The sequence below is a fragment of the Cygnus olor genome, chromosome 9, assembly GCF_009769625.2.
Source record: "Cygnus olor isolate bCygOlo1 chromosome 9, bCygOlo1.pri.v2, whole genome shotgun sequence".
NCBI lineage: Eukaryota > Metazoa > Chordata > Aves > Anseriformes > Anatidae > Cygnus > Cygnus olor.
In genome coordinates this window covers 4381708-4393710 of record NC_049177.1, presented here as the reverse complement: position 1 = coordinate 4393710, position 12003 = coordinate 4381708, and the positions used below count along the sequence as shown (strand labels likewise).

Below are 12003 nucleotides of genomic sequence, written 5' to 3'. Positions count from 1 at the left end.
ATGTTGAAAAGTTCTAGCAAGTCTTTTAAGTCTGTTCTGTTGAATCAGCGCAGGTTGTGATTTGTGCAAAGCTCACACAGGGAAAGAGAATGGGAGAAAGAGATGTGACAAGACTTTCCATGCAGAAAACCAGTATGAAAACTACAAATGGGCTAATTCAGTGTTGTTCACCTTTAAAACCTGTTTCACGGTTACTTGGTCATTTAACTTCAGAAGACCAGTCATGTTCTTGGCCAGCTCCTCATGAACAGTTCTCTCCTCAAATGATTTGGTCCTGAACACATACTGAAGGAGAAAAGAAAAAAAAAATCAAAATGTATATTAAAACAAATATAAAAAGTCTTAGTAGGAGAGGACACACCACTAACAGCTGACAACCTTTACCTTCCAAAACATTTTGACTGAAAAATACATTCACACAAAGTTTAATTCCCCTCACAGTGGCACAACATCACTCCCCTACAAAATTTGAGTTTTAAACACAACTTGCTATTGATTTCAGCTTAATGTGAACCAAGAGGAATTTCTGCTTAAAATTGTTGCTACAGTGTTTTTTTTCTTCCCAACAGGGCATAGGAACCTGACACCTCTAAACTGTCCTCCAAACCATTTCACCAGAGTGGAGAAAAAAAAAAAAAAAAAAAGGCAAATAGAGGAAGTAAGGAGGGTTTTTCACCCACCTAGTCAGGGCCACCTTTCACTTGCTCCTTTCTTCCAATGGCAACAGTTAGAGCTGGTAGCAACTCTTCATCCTGAAAGGTGTAAAGCACCCACTAGAACTGATAGAAGGGGAAAACTACACCCCTTTTAGAAATCAGACCCTCAAGATAGGAATTTACCTACCAAATTGCCCAGAACTCATAAACACAGTATGAGTTTTATTCAACATTTTATTTTATTACGCAAATAATTTGGTACTGAAATCTATTGTAGCTTCCCAAAAGCAAGAGCACTGCGAGTGCACCAGTTGGGAATAAATACCTTTTCAATACAAATAGAAAAAATGTAAAAGAAAGGACTAGCGCTTGAAAATATCTTATTAATATTCAGCCTTATTTCCAGAGCAGATGCAATAAGTTCTCCCTGTGCAATGTGGTACTTCTGTGTCCACTTATTTAAGTCAATGTAGTTTCACATTGTTATTGTATCTGAGTGACTCACAATTCTGAATTTACTTATTCTCAAAACAGCATCTCTAGAGTAGGTATTCTTCATTTCCTTACAGATGGATAAAAGAGATTAACAGTTATTGGCTTTTGACTGCTGCTGAAAATGGGAAAACAAGCTAAACGGACTTTTGGTAGAGCTGATTAATCACCTGCTATTTCAAAGACTTTTAGCCACAATAGGTGTCTAACGTAAATTTCAGAAGTTATTGATTAGCAGAGGTGTTAATACCCCTTCGACTATCTATTTTTAAATGTTACATTCATTATTACTTTGCAACCTGAACAGTTCTGATGGACTTCAGCAGAATTCCTCTGGGTTTAAATTAGGGTACTTGAGACTAGAATTTGACTACTAAGGTGCTCAGATGCATAGCCTATAAACATGTATTTTCACGAAGTGTGAAAGTAAATCCACACCTTGGAGATATCAACCAACAGTTGTCAACACTGAAACTAAAATTGAAACACTGAAATAAAAACAGCTTTCCCATTTAGAAACCTGACTCCCATCGTACTTTCATTATATTACCCATAACTTGCTGAAGTTTCAGAGTTTGTCAGGAAAGTATTTGCTTTCACTTTATTCCTGAATTTAATTTAAAAAACCTTATGTCACATATTAGTCACAATCCACAAATGAAATGTATGTTATGAAAACTACTAGGTTTACAGTGAATCAGCACATCACTATAGCTAGAAGCCCATACAGACATTTGTTACTCAACACTTCACATTCATAAATACTCTGTGACAATTTCCATTAGTTCCATCACCACCAAACGATAGCAAGGCAAGATACAAAGTGATAGCAATGTCTACCTCAATTCTCTTAATAACCTGCAATTCTCCTCTATTCTGTCATTTGATATAAACAAATAAGGTAATCAGCATGACACTCAAAGATATAACTTACTCATTACTGATTCCTCTAATAAAGCCAGAACGAAATTTTCCAGTCCCCTCTCTCAATTAATAAATAAATAAATAAATAAATAAGGAAAAAAGACACTTGAGAGGAAAAAAAGTAACACTTAAGTTTATTTATTTATTTATTTATTTTCAGTCAGTAATAGTGGTTAATGTAAACTTTTACTTAAAAACATGCTTCTTCATAAAATTCTCAGCTTCTAAATCTGATACCCAAATATATTCTTGATCAGATACTTACTGGTCTACAGCATTATTCATACTAATTTAATGGATATTTAAATTGATGCAGATAACAAAAAAGTCATCTTTAAAAAGGCCACTACTTTGGTTTTTTAAGTAATACTACAACTTCCCCAAAAACCAAAACAAAGAATACATATACATTCTACATAATACCTTCTTCAAAAATAATGATGGATGAAAAAAGCTGAGTAAACAGGGTGTAGTTATAAAAATCTGAATTCCACAGATGAGAAATGAATTTATGTACAATAGCATATGCAAAAACACAGGATCTTGAAACTAAACTCATTTCTTAAGAAAACAATCAAAAGCTTGGTTAAAAACTTATAGCTCCCTAAAAAACACAGCAATTTGAAACCGTGAAGAGCACCTGGAATAAGTTATATATAAAAATTACTATTTGTGGATAATTTTTAACTGTAGTAAGGGTAACCCTGTACTACAGCTGGACAGATATTTTAAAGCTGTAGATCTCATCATGGTCAAAAGAAATGCTGCAAACTGTCAAACTACATTAAATCAATCTCTTATAGGTATCTATCTGGCTCAAGTTTCCTGATCTTTCAGGTATTTCTCTGCACATACCCTCATAAGCCCTGCAATGTGGGAAGTTCTCTTAGCCTAACCCCATTTTACAGAGACTGACACTAAATCTACACTCTTAGCTCAGCTGGAAGCACATTTGCACCACATCTTGCTTCCAAAAGACAAGGCCCTCCTACATGTCTTCTAAAAGACATCTGCTCCTCCCACAAACCAGGGCAAGGAGAGGCAGCGTAGTTTGTCCCAGGTGGCACAGGGAACTTATGACAGAGGACTGAAATTCACTCAGCCTCTTCCAAGGCTTATGTTAGTTTCCTCGCTGCTGAGTCACCCAGCCTGCCAGTGGCAGAAAGCCATAATGCTAATACAGAGAAAGCTACAAACAAGTACAACTAAGAATAAACAAGAAAACAAACAAACAAACAAAACCACACAAAATACTCAAGTTTAACAGCAGTCATACCGTCACATAAGAATTGATGCAGTTGTCTAGTTGTTCTTCATGGCACTTAGCAACAATGTTAGTAAGAACCCTGGAAGATTTAAAAAAAAAGTCATAAAACAGAGAAAGGACATCTAATGCACCACATTGTTCTGTTATCAACTCCCCGTTTAAAACAGCCCCTGATGGATATGATCCAAATGATGAATAGTGCATGCAGAAACTGTCCCACTAGGCAAAACTAGTCGCTCCTTGGGCCCTCCACTTGCATGGATCATGCTGCTATATATGCATTCATCTAGCAAAATGCTCACAGTTTTAATGATTACACCTGTACTGACATTACAACAGAATGCATCTATTAACTAACTAAAGCTTATAAGGACTTATTCAGACTGGGAGTAAGAAAAAATAAAGTATGCTAATAAAACAGAGAAGTAAGAGCCTCCTTCTCTGGCAATGCTACTTATCTGGTTCTCTCAGATCTTGGTGATTCTATGAAGCTTTGATGCTTTCTTTATGACTGCACTGTTAATCAAGGGCACACAGGAGCCTGGCCTCCAGCCCAAGCGTGCCTCTCTCCTGCACTGTTTGCACATAGCCTGGGTCTCAGACCTGGCCTGAACACCCAAGCAGCCCAGAGGAGCAGACTGAGCACAGCACCCGCTTGTTCCTCAGCAGCAGGTGGGACTCAGAGCAACCAGAGGTGCTCTGAGCTTCTGCAAATCCCCTTGGTGATCAGCAACATTGAAGCAAATTGCGCAGGCCATGCCAACACCCACGTTCATGCCTGTGCTTCTGTTAACAGCAGAGATGGAACCACTTGAGATCAAGCATTTCAGCAAAGTTTTCTCTTGAGTTTGTACCTGGGCCATCTTTTGTTTGATACCATTTTGTTTTAGAAAACACACATTTGAGCAAGAAGTTATCTTCAAATTAACCATAACATCTCCTCCAATTTTTGAGACCATTTTTTTTCAGATTTTAGATATTTAATATAGAAAACACTGCAATTTTAGTCTTATTTTTATGTTGAAAGAATGTGGAGGAAACAGTTCATGATTCTCAAATATCAAAAACTGTGACCTGTATCTCAAGTTCAAGGGCACTCATAATAATGGCATAACTAAAATGGATTATTAATGCATAGATACACCAACAGGTATACGCCAGACTATGATCCACATACAAGTAGTTCTAGTAGTTTGTTGATTTGAGAGTTTTCTGCAAATTCTTACTATTGGATTCAAAAGTTTGTAATTCCTTCAAGTTTATATACTTCATATATTTCATTTCTTGTTATTATTAAAAGAAGTAAAACTTATAGTAATACACAAATGCTATGACAAAATTAGTTGTGCCCATTCTGATCCTTCAGCCAGCCCTTACTCTGATTTGAAACTGAAATAAGTCCTAGCAAAGACAAGATAGAAATGATGCCATGTCGGGCCCTTGGACAAGTAAGTAATCATGAGAGAGTATAAAAGGGATAATGTTTTCTCCCCAACACGTAAGCAATTCTAGCTTTTCATTCTGTTGTTGTTTTTAATATGTTCAACACAAGCTGCTCCAAGCTATTCAGAACAAAATACAGTGTGTGTATATATATAGGACACGTCAATGAATGGCACACACAGCAGATGAGCATATTCCCGTTGACATCAACAGTACTAGCACAAAAGCCATCGCACATACAAGAAAAACAGAGATCCCCCCCACCCCTTTGAGGGTGTGTATTCAAAATCTGATGCATGAAGAAAATTAGCATCCTTCAGTTTTGCCATCTAATCATTACGTCTAAGTTTTAAACATCTACTTCTTCTGATGCATTTATTTTCCAGTCAGTTAATTGATACTTCAATTCTACCCTGGGACAGGATTCTTCATTCTCCCTCACTGGCCTTAACATTAGTTATTTTGTTGGCCATAAAGGGGTCTTGAACAAAGGTCTGACTCTCTCTCTCTTCCTCTGAAAACTTTATGTAGTCATGAAATCACACATTTACAAGGAATGTTTCCTAGTACTTAGGTGTTGTCAAACTGGAATTCATCCTCCAAGGTGCCATGATCCTTTGACAAAGTATATTGACATTCTAGTTTTCCAAGGCTAACATGAGGAAATCAGCTTCCTCATTCCTTTACGCTTTCCTAGTTAATCTTTCTTCAGGAATTAACTACGGAGAACAATCTGAAAAGCAAGAAAATATACAGACAGCAGACGAGTCTAACAGAGTTGCTGAGGGCTGAGAGTTGTCATTTTTTCCAACTAGTTGTAGTCCCAATGTTTAGCTACTGACAGAAGTACAACTGAAACAACACTATGGCCAAAAGAAAATTCAGTACAACTTTCTGCCCTCCTGCAGAGAACAATTATAATCTCTCCAGCATTTTTTTTTCTGCTGCACTGATCAACAGCATGAATAAAAACAATTTCATTATGTGAGGGGTGAAAGACCCAGAAAATCATTCCAGCTGTTTGCCTGCTCACTAGAAAATGCCTCCACTGCTTTTCAGATATTGCCGATACACTCTAATTAGAAAATGCCCCAGAAAAGCATGAACTGAATGTTTGACTCTGCACTGACTAATGCAAGATGTCAAGCTCTTTCTATGCTGAATTCCACATATTCAGAGTTAAACATAAATTAAAATGGATATTCAGCTTTTTTAGGAAGCAATTAACTCCTCAAGGACAAGACCTTTATCTATCATTGCCTCAGGGTACAAAGACACATCCAACACAGGCAACGATCTCCTGGTTGGTATTAGAGTCAACCATATGATACCATGCTCTTCCACAACCTATTGCAGAGCCCTGTGTTAAGGGGGAAGCAGGCATTCTCACCTACTGAAGTCTAAATGGCACAGACAGCTTTTATGAGAGCAGCTGTTATTGGATGAACATCTACAGAATTATTTTCTTCGTATAGAAACTGTTCAGATACCTGGTCACAGCTGTTGTAACTTCATCATCACTGTTTTGCACCAAAACCCAGAACAGTTGATTCAGGACTATGGGAAGAAAGTTCATAATTACATGGATCTTCTCTATCCTCAGCAAATTCTGTAGAACATAAGAAAGAAAATTAGAGATTTCCAATATGAGCAGTGAAAGCTAATTATTTGCTTTCCTGTTTCAGCAGGTAAAATGCAGTACAGCCACTGGCAGAATAGTGGTAGGAAAACAGGACAACTAAGTGGAGGACTAGTTCCCCACAAAGTTTGTTTTAAATATAACCATCCATGCAACTGTAGTCATTGTCCACATCTCCAAATTTGAGTATTTTGTTTTATCCTGATGAAAAACAAACAAAGCAAGCAAACTAAAAGATTGAAACCAAAACCACGGCACTAAAAGAACTATTTTTAAGACATGCATTTCCTAACATTTTTAGGAAAACTCATTCTTTCTATACTGAGATCTGATAAAATGAAATTGTAGCTAAAACAATTGTCAAAAGCACACTGATAAAAGCAGTATTAACACTCTAACCTGACTAGAGAGACATCGTATTATCTTCTCTGATCAAGGAAGATACTGAGCTCTTAATTAAAAAAAATCCTCTGAATTACTCCCAGTTTTACATTTCAGACATTTCCAAATAATTTCTAAATTTCTTCGAAGTTATTCATGATTTATAAATAAAAGCAAAATGCCCTGGGGAAAATTATTTCTTGGTTATATTGCAAAGTTGATTCTTTATCACATACAACATTATTTTCTAATAAAATCAGCAAAATCTCTTTAAAAGGTAAACTACAAACAGTAAATAACGAACAGTGCAAAGCTGGTTATTTAGATAACTAACTTACTGCCTAGAAAATTCTGAAGCTTTTATGGATTCCCAAACTTTGTCCAATATGCTCAACAGCTTCCCAAAAATTCACAATTAAGGCTTTTATTCAGTAGATGTATCCCCTATAAATAGCCCTGATGCTTTGATTTCTGAAAACATTCCTTAATCATCTTGTTAATCAACCAGCACTAACTGACAGTGTTAAATACCCCATCAAGTCTACCTGCACCCATCAACCAAATTAGTAGTCACCTTTAAGGCCTTGCCCAGAGAACTGGGGCCATAATTTATTGGAATTTATCATTTGCTTATTGAAGCAAAATTCACAAGCATCTTTATAAAATCTGCTGAAGGTATGTGGAAACAGGAAAACATAGTGACAAAGGAAAGGGGAAAAGCACATACATGATGGTAACATCTAAATCCCCAAACAGCTATTAGATTTCACACACTGCCACAAGGAAAAATAATAAATACAAGTCATGTACTATGTTTCAGAGCTAATACTGTGACATAATTAAAGTCACGGTCACCCTACAGTCTTCTTGCTTCTCCTCCTCTTAAAGTTCAATAAGCAGACTGCAAAGCGCTAACTGTGAATTTTGCCATTCATGAGTAAGGTGTCATGGCCCTTCATTTACCTGCTGCTCTTCTATGCTGCTTGCTTTGCCCCTGCCTTCTCAGTTTTTGACCTCTACTGAATACAGATGCATTTAATGTTATTCTTGCTTATTGATTTAAACTTTGCAGAAAGGGTATGCTCTTACTGTTTTCAGAACTTGACAGGCAACTAGTACCCTTGATTTGTACATGCAAAGTACCAAAAACAGCCCCTTTGAATAGCAACCAGTTATTTTTGAGTGAAAATCTGGAGACAAGTAGGAGGTAATCACATTGTATGTCTAGGGCAACAGAGGACTAGCAAGAATACTGCAGCTCAACAGGCCACAGCTCATTTTTTGGACAGTCCTTGAGAAACAGCGCAGGATTTCACCGCCCTTTAATGGGAACTGAGGCTTGACATAGGCTGGATTATCCAGAGTGGAATTGAGGCAGATGAAGCCATGCTCTAAATGAGAGAGGGGATCGGAAACATCTCTGTGACCAGTATTACATCTGTCACACCAAGGAAGTCTAACTGGAGTTGTCATGGATCCATTGTCTCCTGGCAAGTCTATGCCACTCTTAGAATTGTGCAGTGATGGATCAGTTGAGAGAAAGCCCTAATTACAATTTTATAGCACAACTCTGTGCTGCAGATTACTTTACCTTACAAGAATTGACAAAGTTTGGGGTAGGAGGCTGAGAGAAATCCTTTTCCCTTTCTTGGCACTGATGGAAAAAGTTATTCAGGTATGGATCCTAAATGATAAACAAATGTTCACATTAACATATTACAGAAAGGCTTGGAATTCAACTCCATAAATTCGTTATAACAATCTCCTGTGATACCATAGAACGCACTTGGTAGCTATCACCTTAGACATAAGACATGGAAAGACAGATCAGTTTACCTAGCCCAGTCCATTGGCCATTGTATATAGCCTAATATATACCCAAATATTCCTAGGTTCTTTGACCAAACTTTTTTTCCTGTATTGCAAGCAATTAGTCTTTTCCTCACAACCTAAGGATTTCAATGGCCAGATACTTTTTCCCCCAGTGCTCACATTTTATTTTCTTGCTGTTTAAACTGACATTCCATGATTTTTATTTTGGCATAATATTAAGTAATTTATATTTTTCCTTAAAATGTGTATTCCATCATTTAAATTTTGCCATTCTATATTTAAGTAACCTCTAAATGTTAGAGAAACCCATTCGTACAAGATTTGAGAGAAAGCATCTTTCAGACTTTCTTTGACACTTTTTGCTTGTAAGCAGGTAACAGCTAAGAGGAAATTCAGCTTACCTGAGTATTTACTGTCGATACAACAAAAGTAGACACTTTGAAAAGTGGCTTCCCACTATCTACCCATTTTACATCACAGCCGATCTGCTATAAAAAGAAAACAAAATATATTTTTTCCTACTTATTCAAGTCTGCACCACTTGACACTGCGTAGCTTTGCACAGGGTCTGTGTGTGAACTGTGCTAGCTATTGTGCTTTCACAAATAGAGAACTTGTGCCATACAAACCAACTTTTCATTGTGAGACCATGAACGTTATCATTTAAGGGACCAGGTCACTGCCCTACCCTATTCTCTTGACAATGTTAAAAAAAACACATGGAGGCAAAAATAACCCAAACAGGACGGGATCAGTGGAAAAAAGTGTTATCGTACAACAATGCTGGAGAATGAATCATGATTGTGGGTCATGTCAGCTGGATAATGAATGTCTTATGGCCTGAGTTTCTGAAGAGTTCTTACTGATTGCTCTCTAAAGTTTTGGAGATGTTAGGTATAATACTGTAGAAGACACAGTTATAAAATGCACTTTTTCCATATATACTCCTGAGTCAATATCATATGGCTTACAGCCCAGTGTTACAGATATTCATTTATATACTTGATATTATTAACATGAACTTTCTAAAATAGATGCCCTGTTATCATTTACACTTTCAGATAAGTAAAAATGCAAATCTGATCCCATGTAAAACACAAGTAAGTGCTGTGTGCCGTTTGAACAATATAAAAGTATGAATTACCTTGCCACTTGTAGGTTCTTGAAGGCTTAAGTAATTGGGAGGCAGACTGCTTGCTACTGGCACGTTGTGTTCCTGTGAAGCTAGCTGGGCATCTTTCAACAAAGGAAGCCACGCGTATCCCACTGTGCACAAGAACAAATCAATATGGCACTTTGGAAAACAAGTTCCTCAAGTTCAAAGGAAGACAATAACATCCAGCCAGAAATTCTGAAATCCTTATTCAAATGTACATTATTTATATTTATTATTAAAAGTAATTCTGCTACAGGTACCTGGTGTTTCCAGAGCCTCTTTCTTTTTGGCATTAGCTTTTGCATTTATGTCACAGGTGACATGATAAAATGAAAACAGAATGTGGTGTTTCTTATGGAGTTGAGTGGGAAGTTCAATTTTCACCTGAAATGTAAAATGTTACACCTCACTTTAGTTTAAATATCGATTAAACCAGGCATCAGAGATGGTCTAAATGAGTGACATCTCTCTCTACATAAAGGTCTAAGTACAGCCTGACTTTACTGGCAAATGTTTGTGTGGTGCTGTTGCTACCTTGGTAATAAATGTTCTCCTAAGGAAGTTGCTGAAGATGATTATCTCTCATTTTTACTTTACCAGCTTCTTTTCTCTCTTTCTTGTGAATGAATATTTGCATTTATGATGAAAAAGCAGATGATGAAAAAGCACAGAATTAAAAAGTCATAGACCCTTCTTACAAGTGATGACTAGCAGACATAAATAGCCATCACTGTTCTCTTATTTTCAGGAAAATGAAAGTCAACACTAAAACAAAATCTCTGCTATTTTATTCAGGATCATTTCATAGCTGACGTGAAAATCAACTTCTATTTAGGATTTCTGGTCAGTCTTAAATCTCATATCATGTCATCCACAAATCCCTATAGATTTGGGCTGAGGTATTATTAACCTATTGGAATAAATATACAAAGTAATCAAAACACGTTACCATAGGAACTAATGAAAAAGACATTTTGCCCTTCTGAACTGTGATAATGCTTATCCATGCTGATCCTATGCTTAAAGTAAGGCTTAGAAATTGTTAGTAAATGCTTCCAGTGTTAAATCAGCTTATGAGGAAGAATCTAATACCATAAATATAGATATGAAATGGACATACAGACATGGAGATTAAGAGAACTTTTTGGATAACATTCTACATTATTTTCAAAACTGTACTTGCTGTTTTCCTGACTAATACTAGGAACACTTAGGACAGGTGCATGCCTCTTCCAGCCAACTAATCTATTAAAATCTGAATTCAGGCCTTCATTTAAGCCGAAAGTAATTTGCCCACAGCAGATGGCTCATTAGCATCACATGAAGCACATTTGCAGATGTGTTAAAACCCCAAATTCTACCTTCAAAGGAGTAGGAGGAAAGTGGCTCAACACTTATGAAATCAATTTTGATGGTTGGACTTGATGATCTTAAGTTTTTTTTTCCAATCTAAATGATTCTATGATGTTAAGAAAACATAATGCTTTAAAAGTTCCACCTCAGCTCCTAAACATGAATCTTAAATTAATGCTTTGTATATAAGTTGCACTTTTATCTGCTGGTTTTTCTCTTGATATTTTATCAAAGAAAATTTTCATTTTTGGAAGTTTTTCCAAGATCAAGTGGTTTGGAAAATGCTGGCTAACTACTAGTTTTGTTTGCCAGCATTATCACTACCCAGAAGCCATAGTAGAAAATCTAGACAAGACACATGGCATTAGCACGCCATCAAACACACTGGTCAGTGAAAGGGTGAAGTTGAGTTCACTTGCAGAAAGCCTAGGAAATCGCAGTTGGCATTGGTGAAATGTAAAAATGCATGGTGGAAAGATGTTCATCTAGCATTTGGCAAAGGCCAATGTACGAACTCTATTCTAGAGCTGCAACCTCCAAAGCATGAGCTAAGCTATTTGCTGCAGCCTCTGCATATCACTGTATATTCTGTTCAGATCACTGAATCAACAAAAATGTCCCAGTACAAATCTTGTATTTGCGAGAGGGGTTTGTTCTGACACTTGCCTCCACCCTTCACCATGGTGTTTACTGTTTCCACTAAATTCAGAGATACATCTAGGTCCTTAAGGTCATCCAGACGTGCATTTTAGAGAGCTACACTATTTCTAATTAATTCTACAGCATCTTAACTGTACTCAGAACATCTTATAAGAGGAAAGACTCACTGAGTTGATATAAAAAAAAAAAAGTGAGAATG

The 12003-nt window shown here is 36.7% G+C and overlaps 1 protein-coding gene across 28 annotated transcripts in view; it reads right to left on the bottom strand.

Annotated features, from left to right (window-relative positions):
- Positions 1–12003, bottom strand: part of DOCK10 (dedicator of cytokinesis 10) — a 155403-nt gene that overhangs the window by 42090 nt on the left and 101310 nt on the right. For all 28 annotated transcript variants that reach the window (XM_040566605.1, XM_040566607.1, XM_040566618.1 and 25 more), the window contains exons 20-26: positions 10052–10175; positions 9780–9901; positions 9037–9123; positions 8394–8486; positions 6273–6391; positions 3349–3418; positions 172–285 (exon numbers count right to left, since the gene is read on the bottom strand). In XM_040566605.1, the coding sequence (XP_040422539.1) occupies positions 172–285; positions 3349–3418; positions 6273–6391; positions 8394–8486; positions 9037–9123; positions 9780–9901; positions 10052–10175 (729 nt within the window). The remainder of the gene's footprint in view (positions 1–171; positions 286–3348; positions 3419–6272; positions 6392–8393; positions 8487–9036; positions 9124–9779; positions 9902–10051; positions 10176–12003) is intronic.